This window comes from Condylostylus longicornis, unplaced genomic scaffold (assembly GCF_029603195.1).
Source record: "Condylostylus longicornis isolate FDR11 unplaced genomic scaffold, ASM2960319v2 ptg000005l, whole genome shotgun sequence".
Taxonomy (NCBI): Eukaryota; Metazoa; Arthropoda; class Insecta; order Diptera; family Dolichopodidae; genus Condylostylus; species Condylostylus longicornis.
The window spans coordinates 6,046,465-6,072,802 of NW_026577974.1; the positions used below are offsets into that span (position 1 = coordinate 6,046,465).

At 26.1% G+C, this 26,338-nt stretch overlaps 1 protein-coding gene across 1 annotated transcript in view; it reads right to left on the reverse strand.

Moving 5' to 3' along the window:
• LOC129616612 (gamma-aminobutyric acid type B receptor subunit 1) overlaps window positions 1-26,338 on the reverse strand; it is a 197,409-nt gene that overhangs the window by 87,080 nt on the left and 83,991 nt on the right. The window contains exons 5-8 of the mRNA XM_055532246.1: window positions 25,259-25,427; window positions 22,174-22,417; window positions 6,192-6,341; window positions 2,010-2,152 (exon numbers count right to left, since the gene is read on the reverse strand). Of these exons, the coding sequence (XP_055388221.1) occupies window positions 2,010-2,152; window positions 6,192-6,341; window positions 22,174-22,417; window positions 25,259-25,427 (706 nt within the window). The remainder of the gene's footprint in view (window positions 1-2,009; window positions 2,153-6,191; window positions 6,342-22,173; window positions 22,418-25,258; window positions 25,428-26,338) is intronic.

Sequence of the window (26,338 nt, forward strand, 5' to 3'; positions counted from 1 at the left end):
ATTAAAAACGATATATAAACAAAAACAATATACAAATTAATAACTTTTTCCTATTTTATATTATCCTTGCTCTTCCTTTTTCAAACTACGAATTTCGATTTGTTTTGTTGCATATTACTTAAAAGTTTTTGTATATATTTTGTTATTGATTTTTTTTTGTAAGGAACGAACTAAAAATCATACATTTTTTATAACCATAGTATAAACAAAATAGAATTTTGTTATTTTTAACACAAAATAGAAAATAATATTTTCATTGTTTATATCATAACTATTCAATTACTAAAAAAATATATTGTTCAAAGGCAAACTAGGATATTAAACTGTTTTAAGAATATATGAATTTTTATGTATAAGTTTGTATGTATAAAAGAATGAGATTATTACAAATCATCAAATGTAGAAATAGTTAAAATTAATCAACAATTTCCCGAAATATCAAAGGAGATCCTTGTTTTGAAGAACTGGTGATAAAGGAAATAGAGTAAATAAGGGATGGTAGTGATTTCTGTTTTATTTAATGCGGATGATAACGAAATGCGTAAGGATCGTATCAAATACTGATAATTGATATGGTCCTTAAATTCAAAAAACTTGATAAAAACAATTAAAGGGTTATCCTATATTGTAATTAAAAATTGGTGATCGAAAAAATTTGTTATAATGGGCATAAGTGCCCAGTTTTTTGTGCAGGAAGATAACAAATGTATTTCGGTTCTACACATTTCTCGTCCTTTTTCTCGTTTTGTCAACATTTTTCTAAAAATATAAGTAAAGGATTTTATTTTTTAAAAATTATCAAACAATAATAAGATAACAAAAATTTAAAGAATAAACATAAAAACAAACAAATACCCGAAGAGAAAAGTGGAACTTGGAAATAATAAAAAAGAAGGATAAATCAAATTAATTTCTGTGTGTGTATGTTTTTATTTTTTTTTAACAAACGGAAATTCGTTTGTTTTTCCTTTATTTTATTTATACTTTATGCTGATCTAGATTCAGAGAAAAATTCGTTTAGTTGTTTAGTTTTAACAGTATACAAGAAGAAAAAGGAAAAAATGAAATTAATTAAAAAGGATATTTAAAAAAAAAAAATAAACCAAAAAAAACCAGGAAGAAGTTTTCGTATCTTTTATTCTTTTTCTTTCGGAAATACTTTTGTCCTAAATCTTATTAAGGATGCACAAAAAAATTTTTTTTTTAATTATGATGGTTTTTTACGTTCTGCATTGCATAACGCATTGCTGCCATTGCCTGTTTTGCCAAAAATAACACAAAGATGACTGGGTACACAGAGAAAAAAAAAATTTTTGTTTTCTTCTTTTTAAAATGAAACTCTTTTCTTGCCACTTTGTTAGCATTTTTTTTTTTTTTACCAAACATTACAAATTAGAATGTGTTTGAAATGAAATGAAATTATTATTATTTTCTTTTATATACGAAAAGGATAATTTTGTATACTTAAATATTCAAATATAAAATTTGTATTTTGTATTATAAAAATATCTCATTATTTTGTTTGTTTGCCTATATAATTTTACACGGTCTTTTTAACAGTAACTAAACATAGTTCTAATGAAGTGTTGATGAACTTAAAGAAATAAATTTAATGAACTTGCAAAAGAAAAGAACAGGTGTGAAAATTTTCACTCTAATCAGAATTAATTCACATAACCTTCATAATTAATATTGTATATTATTTGTTTTTTTGGAGCATCCTATGGTGCTGTCTTGATATTTTGGATCTTGGCTATTTGAAATGGTAATCCCTTATTGATTTTATTATAAAATGTAGACACATACTCTTTAAAAGCCATTAAGATTTCTTTAAATAAGTCGAAGTAATTTTAAAACAGAGGTTTCCTATAAGCTTTAACTAGCTGACAGACTAGTCTTTCGTAGTCGTCTTAATAAATCCGTAGAGTTCATTTTAATATTTAGTACGTACTTACAATTTTGTTATTTTAGTGACTTTAATTAAAATAATAATTTTTAATTACACTTACCTTCTATGACTATTCCATATATTGAACACGATTAAAGCTAAGGCTACTAAAATTCCACAACTGGATATCGTACTCATGCATACAAACAGTGGTAAAGAGACTGTTCGTAATACATGTCTAACTATTGTGCGATCTTGAGGTACCTTAAAAATAAAAGAAAAAACAATTATTGTATTAGAAATTAAAATATATACATAAATGTTTAATTGTAAATAAAAGAAAATTTAAAAAATTTGATATTAAAATTCTGCAATTATTTTGTAAATTTTAGATTTTTATGAGTTATATGGGAATAAAACAATGCCAACCAATCAATTACAAACACAACTTGCTGTGGTCTCAAAAAAATCTTCAAATCGACTATATATATCCACGCCACAAAGCTGAAATCCGAAATGTAGTGTTTACGGAATTGAACAAAAATTATTCCAAATTTGATTATAAACTGAAAGAAAAACAAATTTTTACGGAAAAGGAGATGATCAATTAAGTATCAAGGTCATTGTTCTAAACCATATATAATATCATAGTTTTCAACAATTACATCATTCACTATTACACAAACGGTGATGTAAAAGAATGAAGAACAGTTTATATATCACATAAGAAAATCCTAAACTATATAATAGAGCTTCAAAGGGACAATGAAATCACAATAATAATCCTTAGAAAGGTAAACAAAAAGCTACTTTAAAATATTATAAAAACTTTTGAATTGTCTTCAAAGAAAAATAAGCGACCACTCAAAACGCGAGCATATAAATGTTTTATATTTATATTTTAAAGTTAAGTATTCAAAGTAAAAAAGATAAATATACTAGCGTGCGGTTCCATGATTTTTATTTAAGATCCCTGTATAATAAAAAATTCAAAAAACCACATACACTTGGTGGTTTCAAATATAAAAACAGGTGACTTTACAATTTTATGACTTTATTCACTAAAGAGTTATTTTGTTTTTGAGTGTTCTTTTCATAACACAGTTGAAATAAAAATATTTAAGAAACTAAAAAACTAAAAAAGAAGAAACGTTTTCAAAAAACAGAATTTAATAGAAAAAAGATCAAGAAGCTGACAACAATTTACATTTTGGTAACATTGCACTTTTATTATTTTGAGCTCTTCATTTTAATAAAAGAGGTAAGAAGGGTGATGATAAAAGGAACTTAACTTCAGTTCCAACAATTTTAAATAAAAATTTTGTTCTTCCTTTTGTTTTTATGCTACTATAGAATTTTAAGTATTTTTAAAATATAAGAAAATATTTTTGATGTTCTGTGGTTCTTTATAGTAAAATTTTTTGAATTAAAAGTCATTCACTGTATAGGTACTTACATTGCTTTTAAAAAATTAATCGCATATTGCACACCAATAATATTTATTATACCATAGGTAACAAAACTGCAACATAAAATGCAAATAGTAAAATTTTTTTACGATACAAAATTTTTGTTATCAAGAGGGCATGTTAAATTCCAAATTTTTCGTGTTCTTTTACTATTTTTTTTAATATTTAAAGTATAAAACTTACATATGTGAAATTTTGAAAAAAAATTTCTTTGAAAAATATTAAATATAAGAATTTTGAATTTATTTTAGTGCCAAAAATAAGGAATTCACATTTTAAAAGAGTGACACGTTTTTGACCTAATTGACTCTTATAATCTTAGAAGCATTTCCTTAATTTTCTTGTAAGAACGAGTTTCTAAAATTTTCATTTTGAGATTTGCTCAGTAGCTTAAGTTTTAGTCTTCTATAGCCATACGAAATGCTAATTTTAAAAAAATTGTTTTACTTTTTATTTAATTTGCATTTTCTGACCGCATTTTTGTGTGCACGATAAGTAAAACAATTTTTTTTGTGTGTTTTCTTTTGGATGGGTTCTTAGTGCGGCCTCAACATTCTTGTTTTTCTCTTTTTTTTTTATAGATTTAGTTGTATTTTTTTTTTAATTTCAACTAGAAATAAAATGATTTTCTCTTCTTTTCTCTTTCATTTGTTGTTCTTTAATATCAAAGAGATTTCGTTTTTTTTTCTCAAATAGATCGTAGAATTTTTATTTCTACAAAGAAAATTTAGATTAAAAACTTTTATTCCGCAAAAAAAAAAACAAGGAACTCATTTTATTTTTATCTGTAAAGTTTTTCATATATAAAAATTGCAAAGGAAATAAAGGAGTCTTTGTTTTTTTTCTTTCGCAAAAAAAAAGTTTCAGAAAATCTTTTCTAAATCTCCGAAATAAAATCGCAAGAAAAAAAAATAATTTATTAAGATTCTCTTAATGCTAAAAAAAATAAATCGTTAACGGGGACTATGAGGAATCAGAAAACTGTCATTGCACTTTAATTTTGGTTCGAGCTTTTTTTTTCAGTAGATTGCAATAGCGTTCCTCTTTTATTCTGAATGGTGTATTTGAAATAAATTTTGTGGGGCATAGTAAATTTGAATTTTTATTTGTAAGGTGAAATAATCGCGGTAGTTAAAAAATTGTTCTAAATCATAAATTTTAAACTATAAATTTTATTTATAATTTAGGCACCAAAATGGATCCAATGGATGGATTTTGTGCAACTTTCTTCTTTTCTGCGGACTAAGCTTGCTTAACTGGTTGGAGCAGAATGCGACTTTCGCTAGCCCGGGTTCGTGCTATTGTGAATTTATTTTACTGTGTCCTGTTCAGTAAAATATCATTTGCCTAAGCTTGGAAAATCTGGCTCCCCCTTGTGCTGATTTTGTGAGGATAGTGACGAAACCCTCATTCATATTATTTGTGAATATCCGGTACTGGCTGTCCGACGTCGCAATTGTTTTAAGTGTGGTTTCCAACTTCAGTTGGGGATATCTCCGCTTTAAAATTGGAATAGGGATATTATAGATATGAGCGTAAGGGCGCTACAATGAGTCGCAAATGATCTATTGAAAATCTATATTCTACAATCTGTACTGTGAAAGTTCTTATTTCAAAACAAATGTCATATGATTTCCTTTAGTTATTTTAATATCCTTGAATTTCCAAATTATTTTAATTCTTTTTCACTTTTTACAAATTTTTCTTGAAGCATTTGGAAATATTGCGTTCTTACTTATCGTTATTATTGCTTTCTTTGGTTGACTTGTCATTCAATTTTGTTTGCTGAACTTTAGTTTTTCTTATTTTACACTTCATTTCAATAATATTAAAATTACTTTTGAAGAAAAACAAAATCTGCTAAAGACATTTCTATTTTTATTGTATCAAGTATTTTAAGGTGGTAAAGTAAAAGTATTTAATCATTAATTTATTACTTTACTAATAAAAATAGTGGTGATAAAAAGTGCTTTTAAAATTTTAGGAATTAAAATACTTTGATTTTTAATTTCGAGTCAAATATTAAAGTTTACGAGTTGAATAACAGGTGAAAAATTAAATATTCGTAGAATATAACTATGGTATCTTGCCATTCCGTAAATTCTTATCAAATTAACCCTTACTCAATAAAAGTTGACTCTCATTCTTACAAAAAGACTCTTATTTATTGTTTCTCTCGAATTCAGCAAGAAATACAGGTTTCTCACTGAATTGAAATTAATATTGTCTTATCAAGAAAATGATTTAGGTACATTTATTAAAAATGCAGGTGTTTAATTATTATTTTTAACCTAGTAATAATTTAATATCATCGGCTTGAAATTCATATTTCTCACATCGATTCTCATTTGTAAATTTATAAAATTTTTAATATCTCAAATTGTTAATTTATAGCTAAAATCTATTTATACAAAATTAAAAAGTTTCTTTTGGTAGGAAATTTTATTTGCTATCCAATATATTTTAGGACAGTTAGCTAAAATAATTAATTGAAATTAAAATAAACTATGGGAAATAATTTTAGCTATAAGTACCATACTCTATCAAATTTTTATAAATTATGAGTAATGATAATTTATTCTAAGAAATGTGAGGAAAGCAAGGATAATTTACAAATTTTTGGTAATTTAGATTTTTCGTGGTCTAAATTTTGCTTAGGACGGCTTAGAGGCGAAATCAAACTGAAAAGAAAATTAGCTACTGATTGTGAATTTTTAAATTTTTAACTGATCAGTTAATTTAATGGCTGAATAGTACTTGAAGTGATTCTGGGAATACTTATAATATAAAATAAATAAAATATTTAATAAATTCAGTACAGCTTATATACTTACTTTTCCGTCAACCCATCTTTCATTATTTAACCACGTTAAATTATCTGCTTGCGTATCGTAGTAACCTAATTTAACGTAATTACCATTTATCATTTGTTCGATTTGTGTTAAAGCTATACGATCACCTTGTGAACTAAATGCGACCCAACCCTGTAAGAATATAATTAAATATTATTGATATTTTTTAAAATTTATAATTCAAAATGAATATATTTGGCAATATATAAACCTTTTTAATGCAGGAATCCTGCCTAAATATTAAATTTTATAAATATCTTATTAGCTCAATCACTCAAAAAATCAAATACAACAGACGTCGCAACAATTTATTCAAGGATGATGCCATTTTGGCTGTAAATTTCAAACCTTGAATTTTCGCACTTGTTGAACGTTTTTTTTTTTCAATTATTTACCCTACTTATTTTGATATTAAAATTTTAAGTTGCAGATTATTTAAATAAATTCATTAAAGTTTCATTAAAAACTTTCAAGTACATATACGAATTTGAACAAAAGAAGAAAATTTTTGAAAGAAAAATGATTGTATTTTTTTAACATTGTTACCAGTTTACCTTGCGAAAAAAATTTAGTTTCTAAAAAAAAACAATGAATTTGTTTTTATTAATAAAATGCATTAGAACCATGTAAAAGGATTTCTTTTGTAATCCAACTACATTTATAAAAATTTACACAATTTGTCAACATCAAAATAGAGAAAAAATAGGGAAAAAACAAAGAATTTAACCTTCCTAAATTTTTATTTGAATATTCATTATGAAATAATTTTCACCATGTGAAAAATTTTGAAATAAAACAAAAATTTATTATGAATTTTTAGTGTTAAAGTGGGTGTTTTTGGAACTATTTTGGAAATATTTTGCTAAGCACTAAAAAAACCAAGTATCTGTTTTCATATGACATGTATTGCAAATTGAGACAGGCCCCTCCAACATCTTCTTGAAATCCACCTACCGGATACGATAGGAAATTTTATAATTTGGATAAAGTTGTAATATCAATAATAAACTGAAAGTTCGAATTCAAGATTTAATCAGCCTTATCAGGGTTTGCAAGAGTTTATTTGAATATAATACACGTTGTCACAAAAAATAGTTGAAGATATATGTAAGACAATGTTTAAACAGGTTTGAAATGAGTTTGATGGCATCCGAATTTTTTTCCATCAAGCGAAATTTCGTGTTACGAGTACTTCGCCTTTATCATTGCTACTCTAATTTTACTATTGAAATGTAAAAAAAACTATTGAATGAATCTGTTTTGTTTTTGAAATTAATTGCATTTGTGGTAATTACTCTATATAACATTTAACAAAATAATAAATAAAATATCCTTGACTTTAATTTATTTGACACTAAGTAAACCACATCATTTATATTGTGTAAAATGTACAGTGATGTGTGTCAACCATTATTATAAAAAGTGAAGGTTATTTTGTATATAAAAATTTTGGTAAGATTTTATACAAAATTTTATTTAAAATTTAAATTAAGATTTAATATTCATCATGATAATGACAAAATGAATAATAACTTTAAATTTATTCAATTCATTTATTTTAGCACATGAAGAGCAAAACAGGAGTAGTTTACAGGAGAACAATACCAGCATTTTTACACCATTAAAATATTGTTTGAGTTCACTTAGATTTGAGATTTTTTAAACAAACAAAATTTTTTCCTTTTTTCTAAATAAATATTTTATAATTATATTCAATTTAATCTCAAACAATAGCTATTATAAACCTAATTGTAAAACAATTAAATAATTACCACATGTGTGTATAAAATTTAGATTAGCATTATGCAGAGAAATATCTAGACAATAGAAAAAAAAAATTACAATGTTTGTACAACCTTTTCAAAATGACTTGAAGTGTTTAAATTGTGTTAGAAAAATTTTACAAAATCATGTTAATAATGTTTAGAAATGCATTTTTGTATGTGATTATGTAGAATGGCTCATATATTTTTAGAATAATAAGTAGATTTGTATAATGTAATTGAATATTGTCTGCACCGCACAACGTTTGAGAGTACTCATAATATAAAGTTTGCATTGTAAGTGCATATAAAGGGTTGAATAATTAATACGAATTTTACTTAATTAATATTTTTAACTCTTGCATATTCGATTCGGGAATTTAAATGTTAACGATTAAAGTATTAACAATTAATTATCTAGCAATTTTCTAAAATAATTTAAAATATTTTTAAGTATATATTGTAGCAAATTTAAAACATTAATATACATATCAAAGAGAGGGCCGCCAAAATGGCGAGATTTGGAACGGGAACCAACAAAATCGCAATGGACTGATTGGTGCCTCCGGTCTTGAGGGTGTTGAAAACATTACAAATGAGGAAGCTAGAAGGAACGGGAGTTTGCTTTGGGATGGCGGGCGAATTTGTGTAAGAACAATGATCCTGTTACCGAACAGTGATTGTGCAAAAACGAGAAATCTGCTAGCATTGAGCAATGGAGGATCTTAGTATTGCGTTTGGCATTTTAGCGGAACGTTTCTTTATGGGCAAGAAGATTGAAAATTTCCTGCTGTTTAAGATTGGATGTTTGCTTGGGATACCATGACATCAGGGTGGTGGAGGAGGACGTGCATCATGTATTATGAAGGGTTGATGGGCTTTCTATTAGTTTAGTGCTGGGTGGCAGCATTGAGGGTACCACCTCCCCTCTTTAACTAATTGATTAGAATCTCCTACCGGCTTTAAATAAAACCTGTTGATCTCAGTTCTATAAGTCTAGTATTTTTACACGTATATTAGTCGTGTGACGTCAACACATAATTAAATACCTTTAAATTCTTTCCATTTTATTTTTCAAGACACAAATATCTCTTCTACTAATGCACTATAATCTCTATTAAAAAATGCATAAAAAAATTTTAAAATATTTTCTAAAAATTTTCATTTTACACTTCCTTCTTCTATCATTTTAAATTATTAACATTCTTTTTCCTAGTACAGAAGAAAGACAAAAAAATTTAACAATAGCAGCTTCCATGTCTTTGATCAATTTGTAACAACAATTTTTTAATTTTATGTTACAAATTTTTTCATGTCATAATTTTCCAACTAAATGCAATATTGTCACTTTTTTAATACTATTACATTCGTATATTTAAAAAATAAGTAAGGTAGATATTAAAAAACATGTAGAACTTTTATCTTTTATTTAGAGAATTAAAAGAATGAAAGCAAAGTTTTTTTTATAAAACTCTTATAATATAAAAAGTACCTTTACTTATGCTTAGAATTAAATTTTTAGAACAAGAAGTAAAATTAAGTAAAAAAAAAATTTTTACCTTTCAAGGTGATTTCCTGTTTAGCTTTCATGATTTTTTTATGTATATGAATTTTTGTCGCCATTTTTTTTCTATTATATTTTATAAGAATTGAAGATATAATGATAAAAACAAGTGATCCATGTAGTTTAAAAAAAATATAGATACTTAATTCTCGAAATTTTCTAATGTTCTTATGAAGAATATTGTACATAATTTGTAATTTCAAGAAGATTGATGAACTCTCACGGGGGGATTTTTATACCGTGTGCAGGTAATCCTCAAATTAGAAGCACCGGAATGCCATTTCCGAAGCTTTGTTAATGCATATTAGCAACAAGAAAAGAGAAGTATAGCTTAACCATGAGACATTTCCGCCGAACAGAATAGGTTTTAGTTCTTATCAATACCTTTAAAGGGAATACAATATGTTAACCTTATCCACTGTATGCTGACTGCAATTAGAGACCTTTATATACATGCGGAATGCCGAACAAAATGTGGGCAAAATACGATCTTAAGAAATCGAAGTAATTTTTGGCAATGTCCTGTAGGGGAGAATAGTCAGTCGGACTTTGGTATTGACGAAGTATTGGCTGTTGTGAGAGTATGCCGCTACCTCATGTCTGTGAGTGTTCGTATCTTATTTGAGCTAACTTAGTAGTCGCGAGATGATGATATCAAAGCGACAGACTGGGGTTCGGCTCACATTACTAACCACGCAGATATTTGTTAAAAGTGATTGACAGCTGAAAGTTATTATTTTGATTAAAATTATGTGAGATTAGGCAGATGGACAAATGTCACCAATAATCAGAGTTCTTGCACCGCTCCATGAAGCTTTTTTATTTCGTCTTTAATACTTCTTTCTCTCTTTACAAGATAATTTTCTTTATGATTTTAAAAATATTTTCTATTACATATTATTTCAAAGTACAATAATTTTAAAATGAATTTTACATGGAAATGTTACAAAGGACACTAAAGGATTTCAAGTCCATTTCTATATTAAATGAATACAATCTAACGATTGAAAGGACAATATTTTTCATTGCGAACGTCAACTTCTATCTCGTATATTCTAAACTTTTTTAATATTATTCCATTTGTTTGTTTTTTTATTATTCTCATTTTTCATCATGGCATAAAATATAAAAATAATCTTCTTTTTCTTCTGTTTTTTTAGAAATAAAGGACGAAAAATAATAATAATAAATACAAAGATGGCAGATTTTTCGTTTTTATTTTTCTCACTCCTTTTGTTATGTATGCAGTATAAAGTGGATAACTGACATAAGTATTTCATAAAAGTTGGATGGCAACAAAACTGTCTTAGAACAAAAAACAAAAAAACGGAAAAGCATGAAGAAATAAGAAAGAAAATCTTTCCTATTTTATTATTACATTTTACTTGTTTTTCTATACTAAATCAGGATGTCTCTAAAGTTAAATGGAATAAAAAATAAATATTTTTACCTTTTTTTTTTTTTTAATTTTCTCTAAAGTTTTATATGCGGAAAATAAACTTTTACAACATTTAAAAGACAAGGAAGGTACTAAGGTAGTAATGCATTTCTTGATTCTAAGAATGCCAATTCTTAGAAACAAGAAATGCAAAAAGCAGATGCAAAACAGTTGAAGAACAGAACTAACTACGGCAGAATACTAAACTAAAAATATTTACGAGTAATATTCACAATTAATGAAAGTTTTTTTTGTTTTTCTTTCTAGAAAATGTATGCGATGAAAACTGTGATAATGGACAACATTAAATGGGAAAAGTTAAATGGATTTAAAAATTTTATGAAAATTATTTATTGCAAGTTTGTTGCATTGACAATCATCACCCGATTATGAGGAATACTTTGTATTATAACATAATAATTTAAGATTAAAAATGCCGGATTTATAACTGCAGAACTTATATTCAATTTTTAAATTTTCAAAATGTAAGAAGGTCTTTTATACAATAACAATATGTAGATTTAGTCAAATGAAATCAACTTTATTATTAAGTCATAATAGCGAGAGCTAAGACAGAATTTAATATCAAATAACAATATTTTAATTTTACATTTAATGTAAAATTTGTAGCTGTAACTAATAATTAGAGTACTCGTAATTAATTAATTTAAGTATTACAATAGATGATAAAATCGCGTTTGATAAGTATGCAGATTACATTATCAACAAAATAGTTCAAAAAATGGGGTACTTACAGTCAGTTAACTACAAAGTGTGCTGTAACAATTCACAATAACTAAATTGTTACAAGTACAAGTACTTAGTATGTGTTGAGTAATTAAAATGGGTGTCAGTTCGTCAAAGATACAATTTTAATATTGTTGTTTTTGTCTTCAATTTGAAATATTCCCTTCCCCTACGAACGAGAGCATGACCCACTCCCATAAGGTGCACTGAGGTCTGCTCATCCTCCACACATAATCTACAATACTCGTACAAAAGAATTAAACACTTTTCATAGCAAAAAGTTTTGATTAAAAAATTAATAAAGAGCAAAATATTTAAACAATTTCAATTGTTAATTATTTTCATACAAATTGACATTAAAAAATTGACAAATAAATTGAAATTGTAGTTAATTATATAATATGAATGATTTTGTGCATCGACCTTAAAATTTCAAAATCAAAAAATAAAACGATTTCATTTCAACCATATTGAATTTCCTTTCCTTCCTCCTCCCACATAAAAATATTGTTTGTTACTCAATTTTTTTTTACTCAATAATCAACTGCAAGTAACAAAAAGGTAAAATGCGGAAAAAAATTGGAACGTTTATTTTTTATAAATAACATCAACGGAACAATAAAAATTTAATTATTAAAAGTCAATCAAAATTCCAATTTCACTGTCAATTATTGTAGTAGCCAGTGAGAATTCAGGCATTCATATTGAAATTAAAGGACAACAACACAAAAAATTTTCTTTTTTTTTTTTTAATTTTATTTTTGTTTAGAGTAAAAAGTTAAATAAAAAAAATGAATCAGTAAGGTTATATAGATTGAAGGACATTTTTGTTTTTTTTTTTTTTTTTATTAAACATTAAAGCAAAAAATAATTTAGTTATCCTTTTACTAAATAAAAATAAAAAAAAAGGAAAGAAACTTTTTATACTCCTGTTTGTTGTTCTTCTGAAATAATTTATCTGGAAATGATAGTATAATTGCTGTGCAATATGGGAAGAACATTAAAATACCGAAGTTAAATAATTAAAAAAAAAAATTTTTGCTTTTATGACATTATTTGAGGTAGAAATTTTATTTATCCTTTTAAGTTTTTCAGACAATTTAAAAAAAGGATAAAAAAATAATAATATTTTAATAAAAGAAAATGAATTTACAGTTTCGACAAGTTTATTTATTGATAATAAAATAAATTTTATAATGTTTTTGGGTATAACTCATGGATGTATTTGCAAAAAGAGTTGAAACGGTTGATTTTGGTATTAAACGTTCGTTGTTAAAGTAGAGATTGAAATCCGTGATTATTTGAAAAAATAACTGGGATTTATAGTACAGGGGATAATTCACAAAGTTACGTTTAAGCTAAACTCAAAAATTTTACTTAGTAGTAGAAGTAGTAATAAGACAGGGCAGCACTTCTATCAGTTCGCTGAAATCAGTACTAGGGTTGTCGACTGTTAATTGGATGTTGCCGGTTCTTGTTAGCCTAGTGAATGGGTTTCACATGAGTGGCCAGGTCGGGACCACAACGCTATGGTAACCATAAACGTTCGAGACCCGGCTCACGAGACCTCACCTTTCCTTTTAGTCTCCTTATCCTTATAATGTTAATGAATTCGTTATGTGGTAGACGCACCGATCTATTCACTAGATAGTTCATCAACTCATTTCGCTAATTTATAGCAAAACCGAATTAGATTTAGAAAACGTGGAAAAATAGAGTTTGGAGTTGATTTTGGTACATAACTGAAGAAGGAAAATTGTGTTGAATTTAAAATCAAAAATTCCTATTAGAGTAAAAGCTTAGTGTTCTCCTTTTATATGACTATTGAATTACCGTGAAAAAAATTTATTTCACGAATTATACAAATTTTACCCTCTAAAAACGGATATAGAAATCTACTTCTTAAAGGTAAATAAATTATCTTAAACCAACCCTAAACAACATAAAAAGATTTTTATTAAAAAAGAAAAAAAAAATATATATTTTTAAAAATGTATCATTAAAGATTGATTTTTTGACATCAATGGAAGATCCGGTGAAATTTTTTTTATTTTTTTTTTTTAAATTTTGTGATTTTACAACCCTCTTTTGATTATAAATATTTAATTTGATATTAGACCAAAATTAGATTTTCAAATAAATGTATTTTAAATTTTATGTTCGTATACACAATATGAATATTATAAAATATAGAGTGTTCGAAACCGGAGAGTACCCCCTAAGAAAAATTATAGAATCATTTCAATAGATTAAAAAATTGTGAATGCTTCAGTTTTTTGATATCTTTCTATTAGAACATGTTCTATCTAAAAAGAGTCACTATCATACATATTTCCTCAAAAACCCGGAAGATGTATTCTTTGCGGCTACCGCCTTAATTGAAATCATCAAATTTGGACGAGGTTAGAAGGTAACGGTATGTTTTAGAAAAATCGGTTTAAACTTTCAACAATTCGAGACGTGAACTAATTCAATAAATTGAGATGTTATCTGTAAACCAGACTTTATGACTCCCAATTGGAGTCTTCACCGACTTTCTTTGTAAAGAAGAAACCTAATATAAATTTTATAATTCAATTTTAGCCTTAGGCATCCTCTTCGATAGACGGCCTCCTTTTTTTAATAAAATCAGCAATTATCCGTTATTTACACTGAGAAAAATTTTGAAATTTAATGAAAAAAAAATTTTACTTATTGAGATGAGATAAAATTCTTAAATTAAATTTCTTGTGAATTTAATTTGAATATAAGATTAAAATTTAAGATTAAGATTTTTCTTCACTAAAGATCTCAATATGATATAGGAAATAGCACTAAACTAATTTTAAATATTATTTATGTATACATACTTATATATAGAAATAAGTATATTATATTGTTAAAGATTATATTTGTATTACTACTTGTTAGTTTGATTTATGTAAATTTCTAAGATTTCTTGATTTTTATTCATAACCAGTTTTAATTTTAAATATCTAGTTATTTATATAATTGTGCTTATTTATTATACAATTGTATGTATACATATTATATTTACTTCAATTTACATTAGTTTCAAATCTCATTTATTTAAATTTGTAATCAATTATGTAAACTGATATTATATTTTTAGAAAATTTCATTGTTTTCAATAATAATGAGAGTAAAGTATAATTAATTATAATTTTGTTATTGTTGATAAAATAATAATTAATCAAAATAAATCAAAATAATGTCAATTAGATGTCAAAATGTATGCCTGCATTTCATTAAGATCTTAAAAATTATTTATGAAATTTAATTGTTTCTCTTGAAATATTTTATAAAAATATGGAATTTTTATGGAATTATAATTATAAGAAGTAAGGTATATGAAAATGTTTGCTTGTGTTATAATAATAGCTTAGTTTGTCACATTTAATAAGGAATATTTGATTGAAATTAAATGTAAAAGGTCCACAGCAATATGGATTAGTGTCAAATATGATAATGAAATTGAAATCGAACATTGTTTTCTAGAAACGAAGGGATATTTTTATTCGAGTGTGTTTGAAGAATAATCTATGCAATAATTTACTCTTCAGCTTATGAAATTGCTATTCAGTTATGAAGAGAAAATTTAGTCATCTCAGTGATTCGTTATAAGACTTTGCACAATATCGCAAAGGGTGTTCTCATATTTGCCCCTGGTCATGATAACGATTCCATTAACATAGGCTTGAATGTTGATGCAATCAACATAGGATTTGCCCGCTATCACACCTTAACCTATACCACCTTCGTATTCATATGTTAACCATTCATAACAAAGAAGCAGCTTTAATATCTAAGAATACGAACAGCATTGTTTCTTCATGTTCAAACGTCTTTCTTAGAACACTCATCAGTTGATACAAATCGTTTACTGTTGATTTTCCCGTCTGGTAGGCATGCTGATTACCATTTAGTGGCCCCTCCGGCAACAAGTTCTTAAATGATTATCTACTACCTTTTGCATCGCTTTCAATAGAAACGATGTAATGTTGACACTGATTGATGTGAATGACTTGAGTATCAATTACTTCTTACCCATCTTGGGTATAAAAATTATTCGAGTCAACCGGTAGAATTCGGAAATATATCCGAGGGCCCTAAGTTAATGACACGTCGCAACTCTCAAGAATCCGTTGTGTATAAGAGCATCTACGTAAAAAACGTTCACTCTTGAGATAGAGTTAAAAATAAATAAACTTTTTCTTTTCACTTAATCATAAAAAAATCCTTACCGTTGAATTCTCTGTACTAAAATTTTACACCAATCTGAAAAAATGCCAAGAACTATGCAAAAATGCTGGAAAAAAAAATAGTTTTTTTTTTTGTCACTGTCATAAGCTGTTTGTCACTATTTACATAGTGAATTTTGTTTTTGTCTTAAAAGATTTATTAACTTTTATAATATAGACGATAAAAACAGCAAAAATCTTAATAACAGAAAATTGTCATCGCATTTTTTTCAAATTTCTTCCATTTTTTTTTGTTTGCTTTTTGAATATTTTTAAAAGTTGACATGAAAAACACTTTTCACTGCGTCTCTTGTTTTTTTTTGTCATCTGCAATATTTTTAAAATTGTTTTTAATCCACAAATCTGCGCTTACCTAACTAAAAATAACTAACTGACTAAAAGTTTTTTCTTGTAAAAATTTTTTTCCATTCTTTTTTAATAAAAAAAAAATTGAAATGCAAAATTACATCAAAACTTTCTACTTATTTTTTTATTAGTGGGTTTTGTTTGTTCAAATTCAAATTTTACTTTTATTATCCTTTCTTAAATTCCATGGGGTTTCATTAAGATCAAGATTAATATTCGAAACTTTTTAATCTGGTGATTTTGTTAAAAAATAATAGATAAAATGTTAGGAATTCTCAGTTTCACAGTTTCAAAAATCAATTTGATTTAATAGAATAACTGAATTTAATTTAAAAAAAAAAGTGTTTGACAAATATACCGTGGAATGTATACAAAAAACTAATAGATTCCCGAAGCTATGGTACTTGTTTTTGTAGATTATTGTTATTCTTTTTTAATTAACATTTTAAAAGCAGTGCAATATACAAGCTTTTGTTTTTATTTTATCTATTTTTAATTAATAAAAGGCATGGTAACAAAAATTTTATATATTATTTTTCAATTTACCACCGTCATTGAATGTCGGAAAACACAATTAAAGCTTTTTCTACTTGTTTTTTTTTTTTTTTTTGTTAGTCACAAACATAATTTTTTTTTATTATTCTTTAAAAATTCGCTATTATTTTTAGTGTTATTTTTTAGGGCACGAAACCAGATTAAGTGAGATGAAGTACATGGTAGTGTAAGAATTACTAATATAGAAGGTGTTTGCCTTAGATAAGGTTTTCCTTAAGGGAGGGTACTTGTCTATGGTAAATCTCTATATCTATTCCCATCTCTACATCTAATCGAAATTTTTCGGGATTGTGTTCGGGAAGTGACGAATGTTGATCAAATTTTGATGGGTACTCCATCAAAATCATTATTGGTACTTCAATAAACTCTACAGAATTACAATATTGTTTAGAATTTTTGAAATACAAAGGTTGGCAAAAGCAATTTTCAATTAAAATTGTAAAATTGAAAAATAAAATAATAAAGTGCTGAATTTTGAATTTTAAAAAATAATTCTCCTTTTAGTGTAGATTAAAAGCGCGCTAATGAGTCGTGATTCGTAATGGATGGCTTGAACCATTGCATTACCCTCAATTTAATAAAAAAATTGTATTGATTAGAACAGTCCATTCTGCGTATAGAAGAGTTCAGATAATTTTCTTGTTTCCAAAGAAATCATGTCGGAATACATTGTGAATTTTCAACATTAAAAATAGAAAGACAAAATTAAAATACCTTCATGGAGTATTTTACCCGCATTTTATTATTTTATTGTACAGCTATGTAGATACATAAATAGATAAGAGAAATAATGTAAAAAATCAACAATAAAAATGTTTATAAGCATAGAATAATTATTTTTACTGTACAATGTGCCAGTGCCGCTAAAAACTGTTACTCTTACCATACACAAACACTTTCGTTCTGTTATTTTTTTATTTTTATTGTTATTTTATCCTAGTTACACTTAATTACTTGTACATTGTTTTTTTTTATTGTAATAAAATTGCTATTTTTTATTCTACAAAAAAAAAAAAAACAATAAAATGAAACTTTAACCATTTTAAATTTTTTTTTTTTTATTATCGTACCATATGGATATTTTGTCATACGGAATGCTGCTCCCTGTTTTTATGATCAACTTGGGGTGGCAAATTTTCTATTCAATTTTATATTTTTATTTTCTTATTTTTTTATTTTTTTTTTTATACGATTACTTTGTATACACCGTGTTCAAGTTAATAAGCAAAACAATAAAAAATAGAAAGAGATAAAAAATAGAATTGTCTAATGTGCTGTTGCTTTTTCTTTTTGTCTTTGATTCCACGTAGACGTTGAAAAAAAAAATGTGGAATGTGTTACTAACTGAGCATTGCAATACTAAAGTTCGATAATAAAAAATTTCAAAAATTTTATAAAAATTTTTTAATTCTATGTTTAAAAATTTAGTTAATAAAGAGAAAAGAGTTTTGAAAGTTATTTGTAGCATTTATTAAATTTTTTAATTTTTTTTTTGTTCCATATTGTAAATTTTATAATTTTTTAAAATTATTATTGTTAAACTTGCATAAACTAACTTGTTCTTACAAATATTTAGGAATGTTACACAGCTTATAATGAACTTGTGTTATACAATTAAATTGGCCTCTGGTTTCATTGAATATTTTGAAATTTAAAAGTTGATATTAGAATTTAAAATTTTGATACTAACGAAAATTTTCGTAACTACTTTAAAATTGTAATATAAAATGCTTCATGAATTGCTGAAATGACGGTTGTCATAAATATGAATTTTTGAATTGTATCGATCGGCTTGCAAACTCCGATTCCTAGAAGTTCTAAGACAACGAAAATCAGTAGTGTACCTACCAGTGTACGCTCTTAACTTTATCATTCAGCAAAAATGACCGTATGCTAATATATTACATACTTTCTTATCTTACAAAGCAAAGAATTCCAGCTTAGTTTGTTGAAGAAAACAGGCGCTACAGAGGTTCGAATCCACCTCGTTCTATTGTTATTACATTCAAACTTCTTTATGAAAGAACCAGGCGGCTTAATATGAGAATAATATTAAAAGTTCAAATAATTCTTGTTAGCTTCCGGTATCTTAAAGGAGGAGTGACATAACACTCTGATACAGTCTTCTTAACGGATACGAGAAATTTACCTCATAAGCGACAACGAAATGTATGAACAATTAAGCAATATTATATTTTATTTTAATTTAAAAAATTTGCTTTTTACATTTGAAGACTTTGAAACTTCATTGGAAAAAAACTGCATTGGAAAAATCATTAGTATTCAGTCATTCTTTAAAATAAAAAAATTTAATTGAGTGAAATAAATCTCATGAGATAAAAATTTATACAAAATATAAAAAATTTTTCATAAAAGAAAATTCACAAAGACAAATTATAATGTGCATATTATTATGTACAAAGGATATTATTAAGGAATAATAATAATATTGGGAATAATATTGAATTCAATTTTAACGTTAAATACCAATTATTTAATTTGTAATTGACTTAACTTTTATGAGTTCATTAATTTTGTAAAAGGATTTCAAATCATTGACACACTCATCTTATACATATAATGTTCAATGGAGAAATTAATATCGAATATTTGTTTGTTTCTATTTTAAAGGTAGGATACAAAAAATTTTGATACCACTTGTGATTTCGTGAAATAATGAACACTTAAAGAACAACTGAAGTGCCCAATAAGAAAAAAAAAATATTAACTAGCAAAATATAGCACTTTATTGTATATAATCTACAATCAGCAGACTTACCAAGATGATTTTGATCAAAAAATTGAACAATTATATTAGAAATTTAAGCAGTTCGTAATGTAGATTAGCCTACATTAGGTTGACACGACTATCGTATGCCAGAAACCAGGTTAAGATACCTGGTAATCTGTAAAAAGGAAAATAACTGAAAGCAACTCCGCCTGTTCCTTGCAAGAGGTAATTCGAAGAAAAGCCCGTTCTCCTGGCATGTTCAGCAATAACACGAATTTCAGTTATGATCCCTATTACAGCCTAATGTCTCTGCGGTGAAAAGACATCAGATCTCTGGTGGATGCAGATTTAATTCGTAGTTCTGTGATTGGCGTGCTCAACTGCCCTGTTGCGTAGCAGGAACTTGTACATACTCAGATGCATTCCGAGATTTTCCCTTTCACGTAGTTCCCCCAAGAGCATTAGCCTTCCCATGGCTAATGCAGAGGCAAAAAAAATTTTTTATTCTTTGTACCTAATTTATTCTGAAAAAAAATAATTGCTCAATTTCTAAATTCGTCCCTCTTCGGACCTTCCCGAGAGAATACGAGTTTCATCTGACTTGAATGAAATTTATGTCCAAAATAAGTAGAATCACGTTATTGCACTGAAAACGAATTGAAATTAACTTGTGTCCGAACACTTTACCAAAAAATTAACCAAAAAAATTCCGGTATTTCTCCGAAAGATTCCGAAAATTCTTAAAAATTTCGGATTTCCTATTTTTAATTTCAAAAAGAAAAATGGCAGTTCTTGTTAAATAATTTTGTAAATAAAAAATTCTATTTAATATGAAATTTTCATTAACAATTTGATATTTCCACAATTCCAGCAATCCGTTCAGATATCGGAGTAAAAAATAGAAAGAAAAAAACAAAAAATTTATGGAACATAAAATGAAACCTGAGGTTTTTCAATGATATTAAAATATTTACGCATATTATTATTATTTTGTATAAAATACAGAAAAATATTCATAAAAAAAAATATAGGTGCACCAACATCATAAAAATAACAACCAGAACACAAAACAAGAAGAAAAATAATAATAAATATTAAAACAACAGAAGATTTTCACGTTCATGGCCATTATGCGATCATCGTAACGAGTTGATGATGGTAATAAGTATGTGTGCAAGGGAAAATAACAAAGTTCTTGTTTATTTTCATCATCCGCTTTCTCATTGTCTTTCTCTCCGATTTTTTTTTTTTTGTTTTTTATTACTTTATTTGTTTATTTCTGTTATTGTTGTTGTTTTGATAAAAAACAAAGTATATATTTAATTTTTTTTTTTTTGTTGTGTTACTCTTCCATTTATTTTAATTTTTAATTCAGAAAAAAATAATAAAATTTAATTAAGCTAATGGGCGTAAAATAATACAATACACATGACGTATTCACCAGCTGATGGCTATTTGTTTACTATATATAGAATTTGAATATAAAAAAAATTAAATGAATGCATAAAATAGTGGCGATTGGCGAATACTCTTTATTTTTTCCTCTTTAAATTGCAATATTTCTGGAATTTTATAAAAAATTTTAATAAATTCTTAAATTTTTAAAATTATAGTGAATTATTTTGCGTCGCTACTATTTTAATGCAATTGTATGTGCAACGAAGCAGGCGAAGAAGCATGTGGGAGACTAGAAGCGATTTAAGAAGATTATGAAGTTGGGCAAGAACCTGTTGGGAATCCTACCGTGGTCTTGTCAGGGCACGGCAGACTTAGGATAAACCTTTATAAAGAAAATACACATTGGGCAGGCGTTTTTGTTTAATATAGTTTAGTCTTGAGTTTAGTTTAACAAACGACTATTACTTTGATTTACATAATTAGTCGGACGATTAATGAACAATTTCTATGAAAATTTTTTTTTGCTCTTAATTTTATTGAAAATCATTTTCAATGAATTTAAAGTTCTTATTTTAATTAAAAATGAAAATTTCGTGAAAAAAAATTAAAACATTCTAAAATTAAACCCAAAACCTATTTAAAAATTTATAATTCAAAGAATTTTTTAACAAAATACATAATATAGGTTTTCGTAGAAACTCTTCTTGTAACCAATATTAACATTTTACGTAATAATTTCATGAATTTCATAGAAAATAATTAATGGAAAATTTTTTACATAATTACATTTAAAGAAATTTCCATTACAAAAATCCTTTAATCGAATTATAAAGAGCGTATTATTGTTAATCAAAGGGAAAGTATAGAGAAAATGTTTTAAGTACACGTCTGCTAAAAAAATTAAATGTTTTAATAAAAGAAACATTGTTTTAATATTTAATACTTTCTCATGCTCTCTCTTATATGCAAACATATGGTTACTGAAAGCTTCAATTCATGGTTCATAGAACAACTTTCGTTAACACAGAACAAATGATTTCCAAATAATTTAAACACAGCAGAAATCTTAGAAAAATTTGTTATGAGAGTTGTTATAAGTCTAAAATTACATAGTTTCAGGCGAATCTAAAAATATATTCGAATAGAGAAATCAAAACTTACCGATACTCCTAAAAATTGCGTTGAATTCATGGCAGCATATATTTCATCAGCTATATCTTTATCTGTATATGTAAAATCTTTAAGAAAACGTTTTCTAGCACTAAGTCTTTCCATTGTTTTATTAAATGCTAATGCAACACTCCAAACAGCATCATATGCTAATGGTGCCTCTTGATATCCTTCTGGATATCGATTATGTGAAATATCATATCCATCTTGTTGAAGTTTTGCATTCAAACGTTGTCTGCAAACAAAACCAAAAAACAAAAATAAATTTGTAAATCCAATGAATAATTATTATTTTTTAAATGAAAATATTACAAAAAAAAACCCTCTTAAATATTTTTAATAAATTCAAACATAATAATTTTTTTTTCTACATAGCATGGCTGATATAAGATCTGGCAGCAAGACACTATCAGAAGAAACTACATTATTATTTGAGTCAGTTGAATTTTTGGTGCCAAATACTAATCATGATTATCATAATGGCTAATTCCACTCGAATACAAAATGAATTTATCATTCATTATATGTTTTATTTACAACAAGGATTACTGATACGAGGATATGGCTGCAAATGTTTGATGATTAAATGTTGAAACCAAATAAAAATGAAGTTTTATGTACATCTAAATAAGTTTTAGATGAATAATGCTCAAAATATTTAAGCTGTCTGTACTCAATGGGTAAAGTAGTAAAATTTTAATCTCACAACTTTTAAAGCATGAAATTGAAATTATACCCAGAACTAATTCTAATTTTTTAATTTTTCAAGAAACCATCAAAGCTTCAAGTAACCATTTGGATGTCGAATAGCCTAGTTAGTACACTAGCATTGGAGTATCTATGGCAGAATTAATGGAACATTTTCAATGGTCATTTTCAAAATGTAATTAAAACTTTGCCAGAAGTTCAATAGAAGCAAGCCGAATTTTTTCTTGCCCCTATACTGGAATAAACTTACTTTAGAATTATTACTTATGGATGAAAAAACGATCCGTCCAATAATTAATATTATAAGAAAATACACACTGTCCATTTTGTATAAATTCTGCGGTACGATACAGTTAGTATTTGTTATTAGTATTTCGACCTTGCGGATATTGTATTCAGGTTTTTTGAGAATAGCACAGAAACGATGCTTTTGAGATTATTATAATGGGTCAAACTGGCTGCACTTATATTAGAACAAGCCGACATAAACTAATCCGTAAATGCAGTTGAAATCGGAACCAGAATTGTTTCATTTTGTAAATTAAGTAGAAAAATTGGTTTTTATCGATTGGTAAAATTTTCATGTAAATTAAATTTTTTAAATATGAAAAATTGGCTTAGAAAAACAAATATTTATTAACAAAAGTCCTTTTGTAAGAAGAAAATGAAATTAGATTTTTTCTCTTTTTTTTTTTAAATAATTTTCTAATTATAAAATCAACAGTCGTTGCCAACAAAAAAATCATAAGTTTTCTAAAACCCAAAATTTTAGAACCAGACACACACAAAGTACATTGTGAGTTTGTGTATAAATGCATACATGAATATAAAAATTGGTTAAAATATAGTTTTTTAAATTATTTTTATTCTCGTAAAGGATAATTTAAGTAAGGCAAAAAAATAAAAACAATACAAGCAAAAAAAACTATTATAATAAGGACCTTCTAGCATTTTAATGCTATGTCTATAACTTGGTACGTATATGAAAATAAAATTCAGTTGAATCCAATTGGCCTCTTTATTTTTTTTTCTGAAAAAAAAAACTAAATTTTTCTAAATAAGAGAAAAAAAAAATATAAAAAAAAATGTTTTCCATTTCCTGCAATTAAATGAGATTTTTTTCTCCCTATGTTTTTTTTGTTGTAAAAAAGAAAATTTTTCTTGTTTTCCATATAAAAGAGAATGAATTTTTTTTTAAAGTCCATAATATTAAATTTTCTACATTTTATGTGGTCATACAAAAAAAAATGTAAATGGATATGAAATTATTGTGAATTATCTTTATGTTTTTGTCATATATGTTGGGATGCTTTTGGACGAGCTAGGAGTTAAACAAAAAAAAAAACTAATGAAAATTTCGTATATAATGCAGGTAAGGTCACAAAAAATTAATATAAAATGAAAATTGCAAAAATCTTTTATTTTAAATTATGAATTATTTTTCATTTTATTTAATAATATTTTTTTTATTAAAATTTTAGATATAAAGCCTTAAGGGATAAAAAATGTATTGGAAATGGTAATCATCAACCAATTATGATTATTTGACTGCTTAACTTGCGTAAATATTGAAATATAAAGTGAAAATATCGCAGAAATTAATGGATATCTGAACTATCCTGATGATATAGATCTTCTCAGTGGTGTTAGCAAAATAAAACATTTATTCTAAAACGGTTAACTCTGTTCCACGAGACAAATTCACAAAGCATAGTATCAAATGATCAAGGTGTCGTGAATGATAATAAACATTCGAATGCAAAAATTTCTCGACTAAGACTGGAATGGTTATACACCCATTTATGTCAAGGAATGAAAAAAACGAATATTTAGTGTACCCACATTACCATATGGAAGGTACTAAAGTATCTTTTCGGCAGAAATACGTGATATAGAAAAATGAGTGAAATTTAACCTGGGAAACGGTTACTGCGGGTTCGATATGACAATAATGTCAAGATTCAATCCATCAATTTATTTAATCAATTAAATTTATTCAAAGGTATTCTTAAGAACGTGGATGTAATTTTTTAGATCTAATTTTATGGTAGACCTTAAACTTTTTTAACTTAGATTTTTTTTTCTTTTAAAGCAAATTATCTAACAACTATGTTTCGAATTGTTTTTACAACAAAAATATTGCTATAGAAAATTTCAAGTTTTTGTTTTCCATTAAAAAAAATCCAAATAACTTGATAATTTCACGGTTCATTACATGCTATACAAATAACATATACGTCACATTTGTTTATCATTGAAGCATCATTGACATAAATTTGCTTCAATTCACCATAGGTATACGTACATATACATACATACATTAACAATTCGTCAAAACAATTAAATTTCTATTTGATTTTATACTTACCGAAATTCGTCTGATGACATTCCAGATATTGTTTTCTCATGGATATTTTGATTCCACATTAATGCTTCAGTTGTTAAATGTCCTTCGGCAGCCTCTTTCATTTCATCACGTGAACATGATATATTTTCTTTTTCTAAATTCACCTCATACCAATTATCTTCATACCAACCTGTATAAAAGATATAATAAGAGCAAATATAGTAATGAAAGGAAACATACATATGTAATATGAAATAAAGTATGAGATTTTTAAGGATGTCAAAATATTGCAATCATATTAGATTTTTAAGGATAATCTTGTATATGGTAATGATTGTGTATAGGTATATGAACTCTTAGTTCTTAGAAATTTCTCGTTTTTAATTTATTCGGCCTTTTAGAAAGTAATGATAGTAGCTTTACTCCCTTTCAAAGGCATGTACTTTCTGTCAGAACAAATGAAATCTTAAAGTTCAAAGCTCCCACTTTATGTTACTTACATAATTAAAGTAAAATTACATTATGCTTTGAGTGAAATTACTTTCATGAATTTTCGGTATTCCAAACAATATTAAAGAAATTCAAAAAGATGTTACTGAACTTAATTAATTATAATTAGCAAAAAATTCTATATTTAGTAATTACTACTAATGAAGACTCTACAACAATTTGTTTTTATGATTATTTTTAGAACTTCCGTTTTCTACACTTTCAAGAACTCTTTCTTTCATTTTCTCTCTACTTGTTCTAGATTTCAAAAAGAATATATGCTTTAATTGTTCACTCATTCTTTTTAGATTGTGGCGAGAACCATAATTATTTTGATTGTGTTGTTTATTATGTGAACTGTAAGACAAGCTATTTTTGGAAAAAAGTACCATGACACATCATTATTTTTTTACCATACAACACCTACTTAAATTTAAACTTATGAAAAAAAACACCTTATTTTTAAGAAATGAAGGAAGTAGGGCAAGTAGAAGTTTAAGATGATGTAAACGTTCAAGTTACTAGTATAAATGCAAGTTGATAATTGTAGGTTTTTAAAGAATTCCTATAAAAATTAAATATATATTGTATAAGTGATTTGAAATTATTAAG